This window comes from Vanellus vanellus (genome assembly GCF_965231255.1).
Source record: "Vanellus vanellus genome assembly, chromosome: 4".
NCBI classification, from domain to species: domain Eukaryota; kingdom Metazoa; phylum Chordata; class Aves; order Charadriiformes; family Charadriidae; genus Vanellus; species Vanellus vanellus.
The window spans coordinates 45,058,034-45,078,960 of NC_138909.1; the positions used below are offsets into that span (position 1 = coordinate 45,058,034).

At 44.3% G+C, this 20,927-nt stretch overlaps 1 protein-coding gene across 1 annotated transcript in view; it reads right to left on the reverse strand.

Moving 5' to 3' along the window:
- Nucleotides 1-20,927, reverse strand: part of SFXN5 (sideroflexin 5) — a 102,796-nt gene that overhangs the window by 35,250 nt on the left and 46,619 nt on the right. The window contains exons 7-10 of the mRNA XM_082482362.1: nucleotides 17,810-17,863; nucleotides 15,096-15,152; nucleotides 14,176-14,241; nucleotides 945-1,035 (exon numbers count right to left, since the gene is read on the reverse strand). Of these exons, the coding sequence (XP_082338488.1) occupies nucleotides 945-1,035; nucleotides 14,176-14,241; nucleotides 15,096-15,152; nucleotides 17,810-17,863 (268 nt within the window). The remainder of the gene's footprint in view (nucleotides 1-944; nucleotides 1,036-14,175; nucleotides 14,242-15,095; nucleotides 15,153-17,809; nucleotides 17,864-20,927) is intronic.

Below are 20,927 nucleotides of genomic sequence, written 5' to 3' on the forward strand. Positions count from 1 at the left end.
TCAAACCCATCCTCGGAGCTGCCTCCTGGGTCTTGCGCTCACCTCTGGTACCCTCCTGGTTATAAAAATCAAAAGAAAGCTGAAACCCTCTAAAGATATATTCCTGGAAAGTTCCAGGAAAACAGTAACAACATTTACAGATTCCCTATATAGAAGCTAAGTGCTCAGAAAAAAAACTGAGCACAAGCTACAGACCAAAATTCCCGTTATCCCCTGCTCTGCAGACAGGGCGGAAAAAAATTTTAAAAGCCCCAACAACCTAGGGCCTTTATAAATAAACAAACTTATGTAAAAAATTATCCTTATGCCACTGGCCATTTCTTCACAGCTAATATAACTCATCGTTTGCTGAATGTTGTAACCACGGGGCTCAGCAAAGGCTGAGTCCAGTGTGACCCTTCCCTCAAACACGGAGCAGTTTGCTGATAAACTGCAGAGGGGTTTATTTTTTGCTCCAACAAGCCAGCAGCAGCCTTAATTCTTCACACGCTTTGGTCTTTTTATAATCAGTGGCTCTTAGAAATCTGTATATTCAGAGTAGGAACATTTTATTGTATTTTTATTGTAATAAAAGAAAAAAAAGACAACCAACGCTACCACTTATTCAAAGAGTTAATTTGACAAGATTCAAACTAGATCTTGCAAATCGAATGCTCTTGAATTTGGACAGCTGAGGACCACTTAATGCCCACCATTTTTTAAACTCCTTGAGAGTGGAAAGTGCAGCTTGACAAAGCTTCCCGAGCTGCCACTGCCAGCAACTTTGCATCGTTTTCCTGCCGAAATGTTTCTCTGCACCGACCCAGGGACCTGCCGCTGAGGGGACATGGCAGTGATGGTGTAAAGCAGGAATGCAGGAGTTAGGTGTGCATCCCAGTGGCTTTTAACCACCAGGGGGTTTACAACCAACACTTCAAATATAGAGAAAAGACGTTCTTTCTTACCGACTGCAGGGAACGGCACAAACCTCTGGATCAAGAGACGAGTGGCAGGGGTAAATTTGTTTGCTCTCTGAACCAGAACATTAAGGCCCACCTTTGAATAGAAAATAAAAAACAAAACAGAGAAGCAGAAACATTTAGCTACAAGGAGCAAGGCAGGTGCCACAGCTTGTAGAGAGCAGCAGAGCTCTTCATGGTTCTCTCCCCATGCAGAAGCATTTGAGAAGTAAACCACCCCACGCTGCAGAGTTTAGCTGTGTTGGGTTCAGCCCTTCATTCATTTAAGAGTTGAACCCAACCATTGGGTTTAAACCCTTTCCAGGCAAAGGACAGGCTAAAACCCACTGCAACACCGTTTGGTCCTTCTGGAAATGCCCCTAGCTGCAGTTTTACCCAGTTCACCGACATTTTCCCCATCAAGCACAAAACCATTGGAGCTGGGAGTCCTCATCCAGCCAGGAAAAAGCCAAGTTTCAGTGGTGGTGGTTGGCCCAACACAATCCATTCCTCCTCCCATGGTCTGTGCAAACTACACCACCCCACTCCAACGTAAACATTTGGGCTATAAAGGAGCTATTAATAGAAACAAGAGATAGCAGGCAGTTTATTATAACCATGGATCATTTTTTGTTGCCTCCTCCAACACTTGAATAATGCAGAGCTCTCTGCTATTTTGCAGGAATCTAAGTCATTGCATATGTTAATATAAACAGCACAGAGGAAAGTTGCTGCCTCGTCAGCCTCAGCATGGTTGGATAGTAGTGACAGTCGCAGAATTTCCATCAAAATTTGTTTCAAGCAGAACTGGGGTTATTAATTAAACCAACCTATTCGCAGGGAATGACTTCTGTCTTCAAATTACTTTCCTCTACAATATTTTCTCTTTTTCATCCAAGAAAACCCAAACACGCAAACAAAACCCAACAGCCCCAAACTCGGAATTCTAGGCTGAAAATTTAAGTCTTTAGCAATGCCTGGCCAAAAAGTTTTCAGCCAAAAATGCAACAAAATTAAAAAAAAAAAAAAAAAAAAAATCAGCCAAAGCCCAAAACCTGCTGATTTGGGGGCTGAAAAGAAAAAAATAGAGAAAAAAGAGAAAAGGAAAAAAAGATTAAAAAATTAAAAAAGAGGAAGGGAGGAAGGGAGGAAGGGAGGAAGGGAGGAAGGGAGGAAGGGAGGAAGGGAGGAAGGGAGGAAGGGAGGAAGGGAGGAAGGGAGGAAGGGAGGAAGGGAGGAAGGGAGGAAGGGAGGAAGGGAGGAAGGGAGGAAGGGAGGAAGGGAGGAAGGGAGGAAGGGAGGAAGGGAGGAAGGGAGGAAGGGAGGAAGGGAGGAAGGGAGGAAGGGAGGAAAGCACAGCACAGGAGAACATATTTTGCAAGCTGCTACATTATACATGCATCCGCAGTGCATCTCATCTTTTTGGAGGCTGAGAGGAAGATGTTGAGAAGCACAACTGCTGGGTAAGCCCTGCATAAGCAGAGTGCTGTTTTTGAGAACCTGTGGAGTGTTTCCAGAGCCCCACAAGGCTTTCACCAGGACCCCAACAGGACGTTGGCCACTACGAGTCTAGCACTGAGCCCAAGAGAGCCACAGTGGTTCTTCTTAGTTGGGGCAAGAATTAGGGTTTTGTCTTAATCTTCTTTGCCCTCAAAAATGATTGAAAGATTTATTATTTTTTTTTACATTTTCCAAGTTCTGGGATGCATATTTGCAAAATCTGAATGCTTCCAGAAACTGTAAAGCAGTCTAAAATGGGCGGCTTTAAGAGTAAAGCTAAGACAGTCTTAAGCATGGCTTTGCTGGTGCTGTCCATGGATTCTGGTATTTATACCCTGGATACAGCTCACCTGTGTAGATGACAGATTTTGTTGGGTTTCCAGCCTATGCTTGTAGGTTTGATGGAAGGATTTTACTGTGAAGTGGAAGAGCAGCAGCTTTTGAAACAGAAAAGATGCAGCCGAGCCTGGGAGAGACACTGCTGTGAGGCTACTGGTAATAAAAGCATTTTACTTTCAGATTCAATTTGCTGCTGCAGATGAACTCGCTCCTCCACTTACAGCAACCACCCCACTGTGAATATGAAATTAAATGTTGCTGTAGATTTAAATCCAATCTCCCAAATTCCCAACACAAGGACTAGATTTGGAAACTAATGAGGGTTTGTTTTTTACAGTTTTGAAATTGCTTTAGCCAATCTGTGAACTCTTTCCCGCAGGTCATGAAGTGGGATGAGGGTAAACAGGTCAAGGAGAGCATCCAACAACGAGCAAGTACTCCTCAACCTCAGACCACCATAAGCAAAAGGGTCATCGAGAAAGAGAGCTTAATGAGTTTAATTCCTAGAGGCTGGCCAAAGAACACTGAGGCAAATTCATCACTAAGAAAACACTGCAGGAGGAAGAAGGAGTATTATTATCATCACCCTGCCTACAGCCTGAGTCACAGATCTGGGATCTACAATACTGGCACTGTACAAACACGTAACAGAGAGTCAGGTGGAATTCATCACACCAAATGTGGTAGAAACATAGAATCATTTAGGTTGGAAAAGGCCTTTAAGATTGTTGAGTCCAACCATAAACCTAACATGGCCAGGTCCACCACTAAACCATGTCCCTAAGTTCCGCTTCTATGTCTTTTAAGTACCTCCAGGGATGGTGACTCAACCACTTCCCTGGGCAGCCTGTTCCAATGCTTGACAACCCTTTCAGTGAAGAATTTTTTCCTAATATCCAATCTAAACCTCACCTGGTGCAACTTGAGGCTGCTACAAGCTACCTTTGCAGTCCAGCAGAGAGAAATGAGCCTTTTGAGGGTTTTTATTCTCCTCCCAAGACAGACATTTACAGGTGCTCATGCAAAATGTCCCCAGCAGTGCCCGTTCATCCCTGCTGACTATCAAAGGAGTCCAGGCATACAGCTCAGATGAAGATATCTACACTGGTGATGTCTCAACTCTGGCAAGACCAGTGCTCTTCCTTGCAGCTCAGAGCTCTGGCTGTGGATTTGCAGTACTTGTTTCAGTGCAGTACTGGTTTGGGATATTCCTGCACTGATACCCAGATTAGGGGACAAATCCAGCTTTTCCAAATTGTCTATTTTTTTGAGGTTTCATTCTCCAGAGCAATTGCTCAATCTGGCTGACAGAGCATCCCAACAAGCCAGGGGAAGCTCGGCACAGGGGGAGACATTACACCATGACTGCTGCTAACGTCCCACAACACAAAACCAGGGCTGAACACTGTCAATGGGAGAGCAACCTTCCTCAGGGCTCTACTACACCTCCGGCAGCACCCTGCCCTTCCTCCCTCCCTCTTCTTCAAACACCAAGAATTCCTGCTATTTATTTTTCTTCCGGTTTTGCTTTTAGCATCAACAATGTTATCTCAGCAGAAGGACAGAGTTTGTGGTGCTGCTGTAATTAAAGCTGTACCATCAGACACTGTCACAGAGTAACTGTACAATAATAAACCAAGTTTCCGTTTCCTTTTCTTTTCATTCTCATCTCAAAAAGTTCTGACCTCATGTCCACCAAGACATGAATTTTAAAAGCACAGGAATTTTTAAAAAAATCCCTGCTTCCCCCCGCCCCCACTCCTTTTATGACTATTAACGATTTTTGAAGCCTGAAAGATGGTTTTTGAATGTCTGAAGTTGGCAACGACCAAGCCATTTGATAAAGGTCTAACTCTACACCTCTTAAACCAGTTCTAGAGCAGTAAATATATCAGCAGTTCAAGAAGTTATTTCACTTGATTTTGATAAGGAATTTTTATAAAATAAAGGAGTATTAGGAGTCCAGCGAGCAAGGTGGAGACCGGTTGGTAGATGATGCCACCTAAACGTCACTGAGAGCTCTCTAGACTTCATTAACTGCATTGGTGAGATCTCCACAGATTTAAGGCATTCTGCTTTCCCAGGTTCCAGTAGCACTGGGGCAACCCTGACCATTGCAGTTGGAGCTGGCTGCTCCAAATGATCTGGAAAGTCAACTTGGAAGGAGGGACTGGCTCCAAAGCAGCTTATCCTTCAGCCCTCAAATCACCAGACTGCTGAACTAGAACACTAATTGGATCTGATGAGTCCCATACAGACAAACCGAAGAAAAGAGCATTAGGAGAAGGAAGGAAAAAAATAATTCATTAGGGCTAAGAGGTGAAGATGGAGGCAGAGGGATGGAAAACTGGGCTGTTTACCAACTGGAGCTTTACCAAGTCAAGGAGAACCGAATGGAGGAGTATAAGGGAAGGGAAAGCAATAACAATCTGAGTGGAGAAGGAATTTAGAGAGGAGCAAGAGTAAGGAAAGGAGGTAACTTGAGTCACACCCAAGATGACTGCGGAAGGGATGATGATCACAGTAGCCCCCACAGTTGGATGCTTCAATGGAATAAAACGGCATAGTCTTGAGAAAGAAACAATACTGCAGGAGAGGTATGAGTAGGAAAAGAGGGAATTAACACTGATAATTAGACAAACTTGATTTGGCAGATGATAGAGAAAGGAGAATGACGGGGTCCCATGCCCAAGACAAGAGGTTGCTGTTTCAACATCGCGTTTTCCACGCATCTGGATCCTGTACCTGGGTGCTGTGGAGCTGGGCTGGGACAGAATAAAAGGGCATGGATGAAAACAAATTTGCTGGAAACAAAGACACATCAGTGAACAAGAGAAAAAATGCTGCAGAGAAGAACAAGGAGTTTGGAAGGTGGCAGTCAGCGAGGACTTGGCAGTTGCCATGTACTCCTGAACCCAGAGGCAGGGTGACGGGCGCTGTGCTCTTCCTCAGAGCACACAATGTCTTGGCTTCCGCTATACTAAAGGCTCAAGGCTGTGCCTTTGGAAAATGGCTGCTACAGCTCCAAAGATTTACGGGCTCGATGGAGGAATCGCTGGGCTGTGTTTCCAGTCTGAGTGATCATACAACTCTTCTGGAATCTTCTCGTATCTGGACTTGGTATCTGTGAATCATTAGAGAAGAGGAGGTGCAGGAATGGGAACTTTTGAGAACAGGTATCCAGACTTTAGAGACAGGCACTGCTTCATTTAAAAACTTCAAGCAGCAAACAGAAGTTTATACCACCAGCTCCTTCAATCTACTGTGATTTTCCTCCTGCTCCTGGCTCCCCACAACTGTTCACCTCTGAGGAGCCACCCAGCCATGCTCCATCCCCTCCCATCCCTCACCCTACTTTGCACTGACTTCCTCCGGCTTCTAAGTGTTTCTTTACCGCCCTAAGTGGCAGATAGTCCTGAGGGCAGTGGGTGGCCTCCCGTGCAGTCTCACAAGCTGATTATGGGCATCACACCAAATTCACAGGCTGTCAATGCAGCCGCTCCACACGGCTCACAAACAATTATCAAGAAGAAGGAGCTGGGATTAGAAAAATCCACAGGGGCGCCTCCACCTAGAGAGGAGAGTGAAAAATTGCATCCATGTGCGTGTGAGTTAAGTGTGCGATGGGAACAGGAAAGGAGGAACAACCCATGGCTGGTGGCACCGACAGCACGGGAAGGAGCAGGGTTGCTGTCCAGAAGCCCTGTGTACAAGGATGCTCTCCCTGCCCTGAGCTGCACGCAGTCGAGACTGAAAACTTGGTCAAACAAGCTCCTGTTCTTCCTGAACATGGGCGGTGGGGGGGGAAAATCAAGCCCCTATTTTTTTATTGCTCATGAATTTTATAAGTGTAATGAGCCAGCCCCACTCTAATTCATCTAATCAAAGTGCTTAGATTCTCCTTCTAGCTTTGGTTAGACACCATCAAGCATCATCTAGCTTTATTTTAAAGGGCAGAGCTGTAAATGTAACTCTTTATTATTCTCACTCCCCACCATCAACAGATTTTTAAACCTGAGTATCAGAGCAAAGGTATCCCTTGCAAATGGTATCAGTGATACAGTTCGCTGAGCGGTGAGAGTCAGGGCTGCAAGGGCAGCTATTGCCAAAGCCGGCTGTGACATACCCATTACAATGTTAATGCTATTTTACAGCGATAATCTTAGACTTGAACAGTCTTCACCTCTCAGCTCCCTTACGAGAAGAAAAATAAGATCTTTCTGCTGACATCCTATGTGGTCATGAGAACGTCTTGGGTTGTAAGGGATGTTTTCAAGACAAAGCACATTTAGATTTTGCAAAATGCTTACTTTTGAGGGAGGAAGATCTAGCTTGTTTAAAAATATCATTTTTGCAATGTCCATTTGTCCAGAAGCAGCCTCTGCTTTAATCTGAACTCTCAGATCCACAGTGGGCTTTGCTGATTAGACTCCTACGCAACTTTTTTTTTTTTTTCCTGATACAGCTAAGTATAAAATTTAAGAATTATAATTTTTGTGTAACCTCTGTACTCCATCAGTTCTGACTGTGGCTGAGATTCCTGCATGAATTATAATCTATGAACCCTGTGGGAATAAAACCAAAAATATCAAAGACAAATTACAGTGTTCCAAGAATTCAGTTCGGCAGAAACCCTACAGTAACTACAGGAGTCCCTCCAAAGTCGTATTTTCTAGAAAATAACATCACCAAGGCTTCTGTACAGAATAAAGTTGCCCTAGGATGACTTACTAAGACACCTGCATCAAAAAGGAGTGACTTCCCACTGCAAGAGCAGAAGTTTGAGTCCTGGAGCATCTAGGTTTGAGTTTCTGCTCTGAAGAGCTTCCTACATCGGTCCAACACCAAGCCATGTAGCTTCTGTCTCTGTTTCCCAACCGTGCAACGGAGCTGAGAGCCAAGCCCAACCTCCCAGGAGCACCCTAAAGACCTGCAGGGGCTCCCATACAGCATGCTGAAGGGTACTGCAGCACATGTACTACCCCATAGTGAAAGCTCTGCCCTTTGCTCCTGTCCAAGTGATCTAGTTGCATTTAACTTCTGCAGGTTGTTGCTGGTTTCTTCTTTGAGCTCCTGTTGTGGCCTCGTGGAGGCACTAGCTTTCAGTGGGCACGTAGGGAGGAGTGGCTGGAGGGACTAACCTCCACCTTGGCTCATCTGGTTGCAACCAGACTCACCTAACCCATCTTTTTATTTGCCGAAAGCCACAAAGTGCTCGCACACTTCATTTCTGCACAGCCACTGTGGGACAAGAGGGGTGACAAGCTGCTGAAGAGAGGTAACATCTCCAACTGCTGCAGCCGTTCACCAGATGAAAACATATCCAAACCCACAAACCAAGATTAAGAGTGTCAGGGGTCCTAAAACTGATCTGTACAAAACTCTAGAATAGCAGGAATGTTTTTTTCCCCTGCAATTTTCCAGGGAAAAAAAGTATCATGGGATACCTCAGCAAAACAGATTAGGTCATTAAAACTGTCTTGCTTCTCTCCAGTTTTAACCTAGTTTGTTTTTATACATACTCAAGTTTAACTCCATAAACTTTCACAGCTTGCGAAAGCACCAGGTGCACACTATACAGTAAGCCAGAGCATCAGTAAACCATACTGGCATCAGTTCTCTACCTTCACTGGCTTGTCCGGAGTCAGGATTTATGGTCAGGAAGCAAGGAAACACTTTTAAAATGAAAAGACCTGGGTCTGCCTCTGAAGAGATGCTTTAAACACCCTCCTGTACACCATGATCAGCAGTGACTCTAAGGTGAGTCATTAGTAGCTGACAGCACCAAAATTATTAATGGCATTAATTGCCTGATTTTTTTGACCCGAGGTTACCGAGTAAGGTAAGCCAAAAGGAAATATTCAAGTCCTGAGCAGGTACATTTTAAGCATATAGATCACTACAAAAGAAACAGCCTGGCTGGCCGTCATGGTTACATGACATTGCATCTCTCTCTCTTATACAAAAGAAGCCAAAACACCTACTTTTGTCAGAATTTAGCTCAGATTACCAAGTGAGAACAACGTATTTATTCCCCTCTGTACTGACAAGACCATAAAAAACCTTCTGAGAAGTTACAAACCCAGGTATATTTGAAAGGGGAAGGAGGGAGCCTGGCTACTTTATTAATTGGGGAAAACCCCACTGTCCCCCCGACTTAAGAGGTGCCTGATCTCACACGTGTTTTTGCTTCACCTTCCATCAGGGGAGAATCGAACTGCTATTACAAGGGGGAAGCTCAGTGCCATCATGTCTAGGCAGTCACAACAGACATTCCCTAATTAAGTTACATACACCTATATATGTAAAACACACTCTGTATGCCTGCCAGGTTTGCTGCAGTCTAATTAGAGCCCATCCTGTCAACAGGGGAAGACAATGCCAGCAGTATCAATGTATGTGGCACCTCCAGGGTACATGGAGTGGACAACAGATGGACAACAAGCTAATGACTTGGGCACCAAGCTGAGCGACAATACACTGCTTACTGGGAGATGTCAGATACTTGGCCAAATGACACTGGCAGAAGAGGGGAAACCCCTTGGAGAGCCTGCACAGGGTCCTCCGTATCACAAGGAGCAAGATTTGGAGCCCGTCTTGGCAGAACCTGAACTTGTGATCATGGAAATTAAAAACCTGGTGCCTTTGGATTAGATCTTTATACAACGGAAACAAACGGCAATAACACCACTGCTGTGAGATGCTTCTAGAAGGATGTATGGAGAAACCCAGTGACTCCCCACCACGGGCTCCAGGTGAAGCAACCCCTGGGCTAACACTACTAGTCTCCAGTCTGCTGGTCTCAGCACCAGTGACAGCCCAGAAACCAGAGAGCATCTGCTCACAGCCCTTGTGTGGATCTGGTTTAATTTGCAGGCATTCAACTGCAGCCACAAGAATCACCTCCAACCTCAAACTGAAGTTACAGTCTAAGGCCACAGTACCAAAGAGCTGAATCAGATGCAGAAGGGATCAGCAATACAGTAGCAAATCAAATCTGGATCTGAAACTAAGAAACCTACTTATAAAATATGTATAAAACAGTTATTAACAATAAAATTGGGTTTTATTACGTAGCTTTTTTAACCTTTTAAAAACATGACAAAATTAGCAGAGAGCAAGAGTGTGCATGTGTCTGCTGGAAAGGGTTTCTGTATAATTACAAGCCCTCCAATCAGTATAGCTCTTGGCACTAGAATATTTGGGAAAAAAAAAAAAACCACATTTAAAATATGCTTGGTCTTTCTCAAGTCTTTTTACTACTCTCTGCCTTTGTTTGCCTTGCTTAGGAAAACCAGCTGGTATTAATTGCGCTTCACACACCACCATCATGAACAGCAGCCAGATATCAGAAAATAAGGCCTAATCACAGGAATCCACTCAATTGGTAAAAAAAAAAAACAACAACAATTACGGCTCAGTGTTCGGAAAAGCAGTAAAGCGAGAGCAATCAAAAGAAAAGGCAGGAAGGAGACTGGTGCACGGAGGATGTGATAAAAATAAACTACAATCACAGAAGGAGAAACAGAAATCTAGGTTACTTAACGGTAATCAGACTCCTCTAAACATATTGTCCACCACAAGTGAAGCTCGGAGATGTTGCACACTCATGCAGAGTGGGTAGCCCAGGTCTCAGCACGTGCTGGGTGGCAGATACAGTGCAGAAGTGTCACGTAAGAAAGTAGAGATGGAAGAGATCTGTTATCTCAGCCTTTTCACCTCTTTTCTCATATTCAGTCTTAAAATTATCCCTTCTAATGTCTTTGCTAGCCTTAACTTCAAGTGATTGCTTCACCTGAGTACTGCATGGGAGAAGAGATAAAATTCGGGACCTGGGATAGCTTTCTTTGCCTGAAGCTATGCTATGAATTGTGCTGACCTAGGAATAGGTGGAAAAAAGGCTATTGGGGGAAGAAATGCTGAAATACAGAAAAATATTGAAAAAAAGAATATTGATTCCTCAAAAAACTCATCCAAAAGTGCTGCAAATCAGATGTCCCAGATATAGCACTGGATCTAAGAGAGATGCATTGCCACCCTCTGACAGGAATTCCTCTCTCTCTCTAAAATGGGAAAAGAATCAGGTAATTTGCAAAGATTTGCTAAAACTTCTAGTTTAATTGCAAGAAACATAAAGCCAAAATCTGTTCTTCTGTACACGTGAGAAAGCAATTTGTTTGTCCCTCTTGTTAGATAAAGACACAGAAGGTGAAGATGATGGAAAGCACAATCACAAGTCAACTGATCTGTCATTTCATGAGCTTTCTCCCCGCGTCACTCGCCAACTGCAAACATGGAAGGGGCTCGCTTTAATTAATACCGGGTCTCAGCAGACCACTGGAGGCAGTGGCACTTGTTTTCAGGTCATCTGGTCCTAATAGGCTCACACTGGGAGGTGATTTGCTGCTAACTGACAGCAAAAATCAGTTAATGAGGGCTGAGGCCTTACAATCCAGTGTAATGAACCTCACGGCTATTTCTATATTATTTGTCATCATCATTTAAAAAAAAAAAAAAACAACATAAAAACCAAACTGCTCGAGGAGATACTGGTTATTAATCCAGATATTTACAACATAAAAATCACTCTCTGCTCTGCAGGATTTTCTTTAGGCTGCTCTGTATCAGGAATTGAGCAAGCAGTAAGTGGTGCTACAGATTATCAAGACACAAGCTATTCTGTGTTAACACACACATTGGTAGTGTCCCCAATGGCTTGTCTACACGGGAACATCAGTGCACAGCGACTTCACCTCATTTTCACACACCCTGTGTGCCACAGCATGCTCCACTTTGGAAGCAGACCTCCTTCCAACATCAGGAAGAAATATCCATGAAGGCTGCTGCCCTTTCCCACTTCCCCAACTACATCAATGGATGTAAGGAAAGTTCCTGCCTCCCCATAACAATATTCTGACCCTCAGCACCAGAGCTACAAAACCACTGCTATTACAGAGCTCACGGTACTCTTCACACACACTAAGGGCATCCCCGTGGAAGCCCAGTCTGGTGGGGTCATCGTGGCATTTACACAAGAAGGCAGCTCTCGGCATCTACACCACTGAAGGAAGACTTCCTCTTGCACAAGCTTGAGATGCTGCAAGTACAGAATACCATGGCATCATCTTTCCTCATGGTGCTTTTAAAACTGTCCCCGTGATGGACAGCTGAGGTATGCAAGATAACCGTGCACTGGAGCTTCTGCTGGAGGTGCACCTACAAGTTATGTGGACAGACAAATCCTAGCATTGTTTCAGTTTCTGCATTTATTCAAAGCTTGTTGCTCTGTACCGAACGCCAGCTCTTTCATCACCAGGGAGTAAATGGTACAACTAGCAGAGGTACAAACCACCACGGGACAGAGAGCTGACCTACCACCAGCAGACTGATGAGCCATCCACATATGTCACCAGTGGTGACAGCCACCTTGCAGTAACATCAGGCCACTGCTGGTTTGCTGTAATTTCTTTTGTCTACAAGTCTTGGTGTAGTTTTTCACACTGCTTCAGAGGAGTGTTTCTCACACGACCACTGATGGTCACTTCTACACTCTGAACCTATCTCTCTGCTTCAGCTCCTAGGAGAAATTAGAGATTTTAAAACACCTGCATCAGCTGTCCCAACATGGACATCTCCACTCATCACCCAATTGTTTTCCTTACCAAAGCCTGTCAGCTTCTCAGGATGACAAAACTCTGCCAACATCACTTCTCCGTGTCTCCTGCCCTCTATCTGCCCCTGTTGCCAAAATGGAGAGGAGCATTAATGCCAACAATGTGGAAACAGTCATCATCCCTCTGCTGCAGCTGCGCTGGGGGTTGGAAGGCAGGTTGTGAGAGGCAGCAGCACATTAAGCTGGAGAGCTTTGCTTTATGAATTCACAAGGTGGAAAAAATTCTGAACTAACGACAGTCAAGCTCTCCCATGCTACACCAGGAAAGAGTGGACAGAGAACGGCTGCTAACTGAAGCATCGAGGTTGGTGGGATGGGGTCTCAGATTGTACTTCAGCTACGTAAGTGTGGAGCTGGTGTGGACATATCTTCATGGGTTTATGAAGCATGGGAGCTCACACCAACACAAGGCTGGTCTGTGTGCACAGCCTGGGTTAATTCTGCAGTGAGGGGACAATACAGGTAACACAGAGGAGCAGTGTGGCAACCCGTGAGCAAGCCAAGCCAGCACTACAGAAAACCATCAAGCAGAAGCATATCCCGTAAAACGGACAGTTTCCACTCAGAACTGCAAGGCACTTCACCATCTCTATGCCCTTTGCCACCACTGGTGCAAAGCTGTCTGGTAGCTGCAGAACACAGCTGCAGAATTTCTGCTGTCCACTGTAGACATGATGTGCCAAACCACTCACTGCCAGTTCCCAGCCAGGAGCTCCTGCCTCCAGAGTTCTCCTATCAATCCGCAGCCTGCTCTAGACAAACATTTTACCTTGTAAACGAATCTAAACAAGCCCATGCAACTTTTTCCCCAAAGGTGAACTGGGGAACCTGGCTACAAATGGTGTGGTGAGCAGGCTGAGTGCTAACTTCTTCCCATAGCACAACCTTTTTGCAGAAAAAATGCCTGGAAAAGGATGCCTGTGGCTTGATAAAAAGGAAAAAAAAATCTTGGCCAGAGGAAAAAAATACAAACTGCCATAGAATCTTTCATGTTCCAGTAGAAAAGGTACAACCATACATTTCAGAGGCTTATTTGAAAACCCAGCATTAAGAAATAACTTCCATAAGTTGCTTCTGAAAAAATGTGCCTGCCTCCTTGGGAATTAGTTGGCCTTGCTAAAGATGTCAACTGTGCTTCTGGGGAATCTGAGTATTAAAAGCCTGAGGGCTGCACCACAAGACCACAACTTTAGCAACGTTAAAAGCTCCTCTCTTACAGATTACTTCAGATATGACTTGAACACCATTTCCAGCTTGAACGCTGTCCACAGGTGAAAGCTGTCATTCTGAGCGCTGCAGTTCTTTCAATTCAAGGCGCTGACCCACCAAGGGAATATCTCCAAAAGCCTCACTCTGTTCAGTATGTCAGCTGCCACACTATCACTCTGCAGCCCTACAGTCACACTTTTAACTTGGACTAGGCTAATTCACCATGAGTTAATGCACGTGTGGATAATCTGAGTTCATCCAGCAGCAAAGCAGTGCATGGTGCAGGACGTGCTGGGAGCCATCAGCGGTAGAAGTCTCCTTCTGTTGAAAAGTTTGGGCATGCATGGACAGAGACACCTCATGGTTAAAATATTTTCTGGTTATGTAGACTGAATTCTGTCAATTAGAAGATAAACATGCTTGGCAATTCAAACAAACATCTCAAAAGCACTGCAGTACTACTGCAAGGGAGCAGTTACTTAGTAGTGAAATATATAGATACAAAGCGTTACCCACTGCTATTGAGACAGCACTTATGACAGCTCCCAAGTAGCCCTGGATGAACTTGGATGTCGGAGAAGGCTTTGGAAAGAAAAACAAAACATATTTTCAATAAACAAACTTCTGGTTATTAAAATGCAACCAAGCTTTTTTGTTTGTTTTCTTTTTCTTTTATTTGTTTTAAACCAGAGACAGGTTTAATTTTGTCATATTGTTCTGTGACACATGGTCTGTCATCTAGCAGCGGCAAAAGCAAGGAAAATTGTAGCCTCATGAGCAAGGTTAAAGGGAATGGAAAATTAATTGGCATCAGAAAATTATAATAATAGCAGATTAAAGGAAGTATGTGAATGAAATTCAGCAAATGGTACAAAATTAGCATTCTTATACACTAGTGATGAACCCCAAACTCTCCACATTAAATATTTGTCTTTGAAACCTTATCTCAATGAGCTGGATGCTTTCCAATTCAGCTTCCCATCTTGAGCTTCCCACATCCCGACATGGGATGAATGACGGCTAAAGCAATGGAGGAGAGCAGGAACATCCCCATAATTTCCCAGCACCATTGCTGGTAGCACATATAAGTCCTCCAGGGATGGCAGCATGATCATGTAGCCACCTTCTGCTATCCAAAAAACCAGATACCGTTTCGCTTTGTGCTCATTTACATATCAAATTAAACTATTTCATACCAGTTAGAACTATATATTTGTTCAGCTCAAAGGCACTGAGCATTACTTATGTGCTTTGAGTGGTTTCGAGATCCTCATGCCATTTACAGCTGAGGCTTAAAATGGAAGTCTATGCAGGAGAATGGCCAATCTATAAAGTCATCACAAAGTTTCTATTAACAACGAAGAGATAAGACTTATGTTTCCGTGTCAAAACAGACCTAACACGCTACACGCACTGCGTATGTTGGGTCTCCTCACCTTTGTCGCATTGCGGTTTGCATAGTTGACGCAGGCATTGTGGCTCTGATTCAACCACTAAAGAGGAAACAATAAGAGACAGGCATAAACATAACTTCACGAAAATAATAATAAAAAAAATATCTATAAATGTGGGAGTGCCGCAGGAAAACTCATCTGCCTTGGGACCTGCTCACAACTTGCCACCTCTTTTCAGAGGCTCATGCATGCCTTACATCTGATTTAATGCCTTTCCAAGTGAGGGACAGAAATCTCAAGGCACCCACTTCCCAGAGGGCAGCTCTGCTTCCCTGTGTGCTTGATGTGCAACTCCTCCTGGCCCAATTCACCTCCACATGACACCTCAGTGCTATTGGTCTTTATTTTTGCCAGCACCAAATCCCTACTGCTGTTAAGATGTAGCAGTAAGCATAAGCAGCTATTTCACCAATCACATATTAAGCTCCATGGTTCTCAAATAGAGAGTCATAGGAGGCTTCAGCTGAGGAACAGGAGATGAACAAATGTATCATCTTATGTATATGGATGCCACTAAACTGATATTTCTGTCCACAACTTTTTGGAGCAGGATTTGTCATCAAAGCAGCGTGGCAGCAGCCGGGGATGAGTAGCACCATGGTCCTGAAGGGGTTTTATCCACAGCAACTGCTGGCAACGTACAGAAAATTATAGTTTTCATCCCCCAAACATCATGTTCCCAGATCAGAGCATGTCAGAACTGAACTCTGTGCCAGCTGTGGCCAGAATTAAGATGGAGGAGGAGGAATGAAGTGAGGGTGAGGAAACAGAGTGAAACGAGGCATTAAAACACAGGGATCAGCCCAGTCATTGCCGAATTCACAGCCCAAGAGCACATTTTTCCTGCTGACCAGCTCTCCAGCCTGGAACTTTGAACCCAGCAAACCTTGCTTTTTTCTTTTCTTTAAATAATAATTTAAAAAAAAATTACAAACTCAGCGTGCCAATACGTGCTAGAAATCTGCCTCAAATTTCCAGATGTGTTTGGTGGTTTGTTTTTTTTTTAATCCCCACAGCACATATATACATTAGCAGGTCCACAGGACCAGGCTAGAGCTAGCCTGAGGCATGTACATTTTGGGCATCAGCAACAACTGCTTCACTGTACAAGCCTGCTCCTATAGGACCCAGTATTTGTTAATGCAGTAATATGCATCATCCCTAAATCCTACGCTATTTACCCAGATAAATCTCCTTTTCAGAAATGTAGACACACTGCTCAGATATTGTCCTTAATCTAGAGTTTAAGCTGCCTCTAGGTTGAAGATATCCCCACTACCTGTTTCTTGACTCCATCATCTTCCCAGGTGGCCGCCTGACACCCTCCCAAGCTTTTTGGATGATGCCTCTCCAGTTGCTACTCTTACTCGTATTTTTCAGAAAGGGGTGACCCCTGTGCCCATCAGCAGGAACAATGGAGGGAGGAGTTTGAGAAACATTCGTCAAGCGGATCCGGCCCAGACAGGGTTCAGTTGCAGGACTTGCCTGCTACAACCTCCTTTTCAAGCAGACTTATTTCAGTTCTGTGTTTGAAATGTTCTTTCTAGTTTTATAAGGACTATTCTGTCCTTTCAAAGCCAAAAGTTTCTCCCAGCTATGCCGTGACGGTGTGAATAGGAGCTCCTCATGTAAGCCATTTACAAGGCACTCAGCCCAAGCCAGTTATCCAGGCTGGCTCGCTCCGCACTCGCACAAGAGTAACTTCTCCAAAAGCCAACTCTTTCCATCTTAGATGTCTAAAGACAGGTGAGGCAAGTTGCCTTCAAAAATATGAGTCTAGATGTCTCACTATCCGACTCCCAGCAAGTAAAACCACATGGGACAACTTATAGCTAAATACAACAAACCACAAGTTACTGGCACATATCAAAATGTTCTTGGTTCTGCAGTCTTTCTAACATACTAGTCAGATCCCATTCTGCTTTGATATTTCTTAACTGCATAATTCTCTATCATCACTTACACTGTAGACAATAAAAAGACATTCACAGCTAAAAATAAGTCTTGAAAGTAACTTGTTTTTGCAATTCAGTTAGTGCTGAAATTATACTTAAGGGGCGTGTTTACTATGGAGAAAACTCATTCACGTGCACGCTTCCTCCCCTTCCTCTTAATTCCAGAATTTTAATGGGAAATAACGCCAACACCTCCCTACATACACATTTTTTTTCCTCCAAAGCCCCTGTAGCGCATTGAATTCAGAGGTTCTTGCCTTTGCAATGCACAGCTATTCCCAAAATTCCTGGGCATGGGGCCTCCCCCTGCCCCAGCCCTGCGCATATGTGGCACTTCCAAAGGGAATTCACCAAGGAAGACCCCAACTACTTGACAGGGTCTCTTCAAAACAGCAGATATGTGAGCTTAAGGGCCTACATCTTCATGGAAGTACACATTGTGCAATCATTTACATCTATACAAAATGGGTCTGAAAGGTTGATTTTGAGATCCTGGGCTGTTTTGCATCTCCCTTGCAACGGCATAAATAGCCAGGCACCAGAAAGCAGATAAAATAGTCTGCTTATAGCCCCTTCCAGACCTACCAAACCTTTCCCTAATTATACCCAGGCACATCATCTCCCCATCAACTAAAGCACTGCCACTGCAGAAACGCCATGTGCATCAGTTTGTCCTCTAGACACAAGTCAGCTGCTGCTTTCCTTTCCATCACATTCTCCAACCATTCAGACAAGTGTTACCTGCCAAAACACAGTGGATGCCAGCGTCTGGTTGGGCAAGAGAAGACCAACAACCTGCAAGAGAAGAGATTTTCTCATTAGTAAATGCATTGTTCATTTGCTCTTGGTGCTCTTCTAAGCACACAAACAGCAAACTTATTTCTAATGACTTGAATAAGTTATCTTCATTTATGGCTTTATTTCATTATAGTTACTGAGCTTCACTTCAGCCTATCGTCTCTCAACTTTCCAGTGGTGAAACTGGGTAACATAGCTGCCCATGAAAGTTTGCATCTTTAATGATTGCTTGCAACACACCTTGAAAAGAGTCTGGCAGCAAACAGTGTCCAAAGATTAGTTCATTAAAATATAATCAATTCTTTAATCCAGGCATTTCTGGAGGATAATACAAACACTGCATGAATGCAAGAGTTCAAAGTTGTTGCTATTGGCAGTGAAGGGGGTTTTTCTTATTTTGCTTTGGCACATTCGCTGTTTCAAGCACAAGAAAGAAATCCCATTTGAACATCTGAAGACAGGAGTGCCACCTGGAAGCACATGTGCTCCTGTTTGGGAGCCTGAATTTTGTTTTAAAAGAAGAGAATTGTTGATGTGTCATACTCCGAGCTGCGAAAACTCCTGCTTGGGTTATGAGCTCAGGCAGGCGATCACCGTCTCCCAGAGGCTTATGGCTGCCTCTCCAGGCACATATGGGACAGGCATGCCCGCTGCTGTGGCATCTCGCATTCATGCCCCCTGCTGCATGAATGCGAGATGCCACAGACTTTGCAAGGTCACCCATCGCAGCACCTGAGGCCACACACGTGCATGTGGCCTATACAGTCCAGAGAGCATCCTTCAGACATGCTCAATATACCACACGGGCATACCCTCTGCAATTCTTTAAAGACCCCATCTCTTACACACGATGATGCACTGCCAGACTCCTTCCTACCTTCTTTTATGGCAATCTGTCCTCTTAAAGTATAAGAAGCTGAAGAAGAAAGGGATGCAAAGCAAGGGATTTCCAATGATAAGTCCAATAAACGTGGACAGGAAGATGAGTTCTTGGGTAAGAAACAGGTAAGATGAAATACTTCCTAAGATCTTTGTTGTTTTCTACCCTCCTGCACCTCAAATGTCTGATAGTTTCTGAAGAAGATTGTCTTCGTCTCACAAAACCACACTTACATCTTTGTTCACCGTATAAAGACTGCACAACTCCTTTTAATTCTACATTTATTTTCAGGACACTCATGTGAACTGAAATGTCTCCAAGGCATTTGGGCAAGAAGACTGAGAGTTTATTCCTACACTCAAACCGTCTTCTGCACCATTTTCTTTAATTTTATCCCTACAGAGGCTGAGAAGAAAGAAAACTTCCCTGTTGGAGCATGGAGAGCCTGCCGCAAGGAGGGATAAGCTAAAGCCATCTCTGCACATCTGCAGCAGCATCAGTTGAAGAGGAGGCAACTTGTACGCTTAAGGACACGAGAGAGAAATAACAGCAAACAAAAGGGTAATAGGGTTGGGAGGCCTGATTTCATTTACATCTTCTTTCCTTTCTCCTCCTCCTCCTCCAGCTTTTCCTCCTACAGCCTTTCGTGAAGTTGCAGCTACTTTGTACACTGGCCGAGCGCCAATCTGTGCAAGTTACACTAATTTACCGCTTCCATTCAATATGTGGATCTTGTCATTAATTACTCCGTTGTCGATCTTAGCCAAACGAATTCAACAGGCGACGAACCTCCTCACCCCCGGACTGACTTATGCTCCTGAAGCCAGCGGGCTAATGAGGCTCCAGAGGAGAGGGAAGGCTGCAGGCAGCTACTTACATTGTCAGCTGAAGCTGAGCGCCGAGAAAAATAAAAGAGGAAAATAAATAAATAAAAAAGAGCACCCAAAATCTGTATGACTGAAAGAGGCACGTTTAAATGCAAACTCTCCATATGTGCAAGAGTCTGTCAAGAAATGTACAGTTTCACTTTTAATTACTGTCAGGGGAAAAAATAACTAAGAAGGAAAACAAAATAAAAAAAGCTTCTAAACACTAGAAAAGTACCAGCTACAAAATTTAATTGCCTATCAGGTGTGAACCGACCTTTCGTGGCCCCATAGCCAGGGCTAAAGCCACCACTCAGACATCTGTCAGCTCTGAGCAGCCTCACAGCGCCTTTGCATTATGAGTTCTCCTCTTGCAAGCCCCAAGTCCTGCCTCGTCTGTCAGCAAGAGTCATCTGCATCCCCAAATTAACATCCGGGTCTTCTCTATGTGCTTTGAAACCTCAACAAGACCCCACTCTATTTTTAAATGGCTGGGGAAAATAAGGTGCTTAAAGCTGTGGGTGGCAGCTGGGAACAGCAGCATGGCTTCTGCTCCATCCTCACTGCCCCTGTCTTGGGCTGAATTTCCTAAATGCAGACAAATCTTCCTCCTTTGAGCCTTTCACACCTGGGATGAAACACAAAACCAGGGTAAAAGGCTACAGCACAGGCCCTGCCCTGCACATCTCACCCCTACAGCAAAGGGAGATAATGTGAGCAGCTGGATTTGCTCCCTCTTGGGCTGAAATCAGGGTGGGCAAGCACAAATTCTCCTTACACTTAAACATACTCCGTCCTGTTCCCACTCTGCCACTGCAACCGATTCTGGGGTCAAACCATAAACCTGAACATGGAAAGGACGCAGGCTAAAAACAAAAGCAAACAATTGCAACTCCGGGAAAGAACAAACAGCCGCAGGATTTGGTTGTGTCAGGGGAGTAGCTGTTTTCGGCCAGAAAAAGGAATGATTATTTTGAGCAAGACCTTAATCTCTTTCACAATGAGCTAAACCATACTGAATTATTTTGCATCAGCTATAGGGGTAAAAAAAAAAAATCATGTATATAGGCAGCATCATGTATTGACTGATAGGCAGTAAACCTGTTAATACATAATCTGATCACGTCTCTGGCGGAATCTATGCAGGGTGTTTAATTGACCCCCAAACACCGGGACAATTAGCGCGGGTGCAACGGCATGCCGGCACGGCTTTGCGGGCGAGGACAGCCACGCTCGCTCAGCCAGAGCCCACCGCAGGCACATTAAGTCTCTCTTGAGGAAATCCCATCCCCCTATGTGAAATGCAAGACTCAAA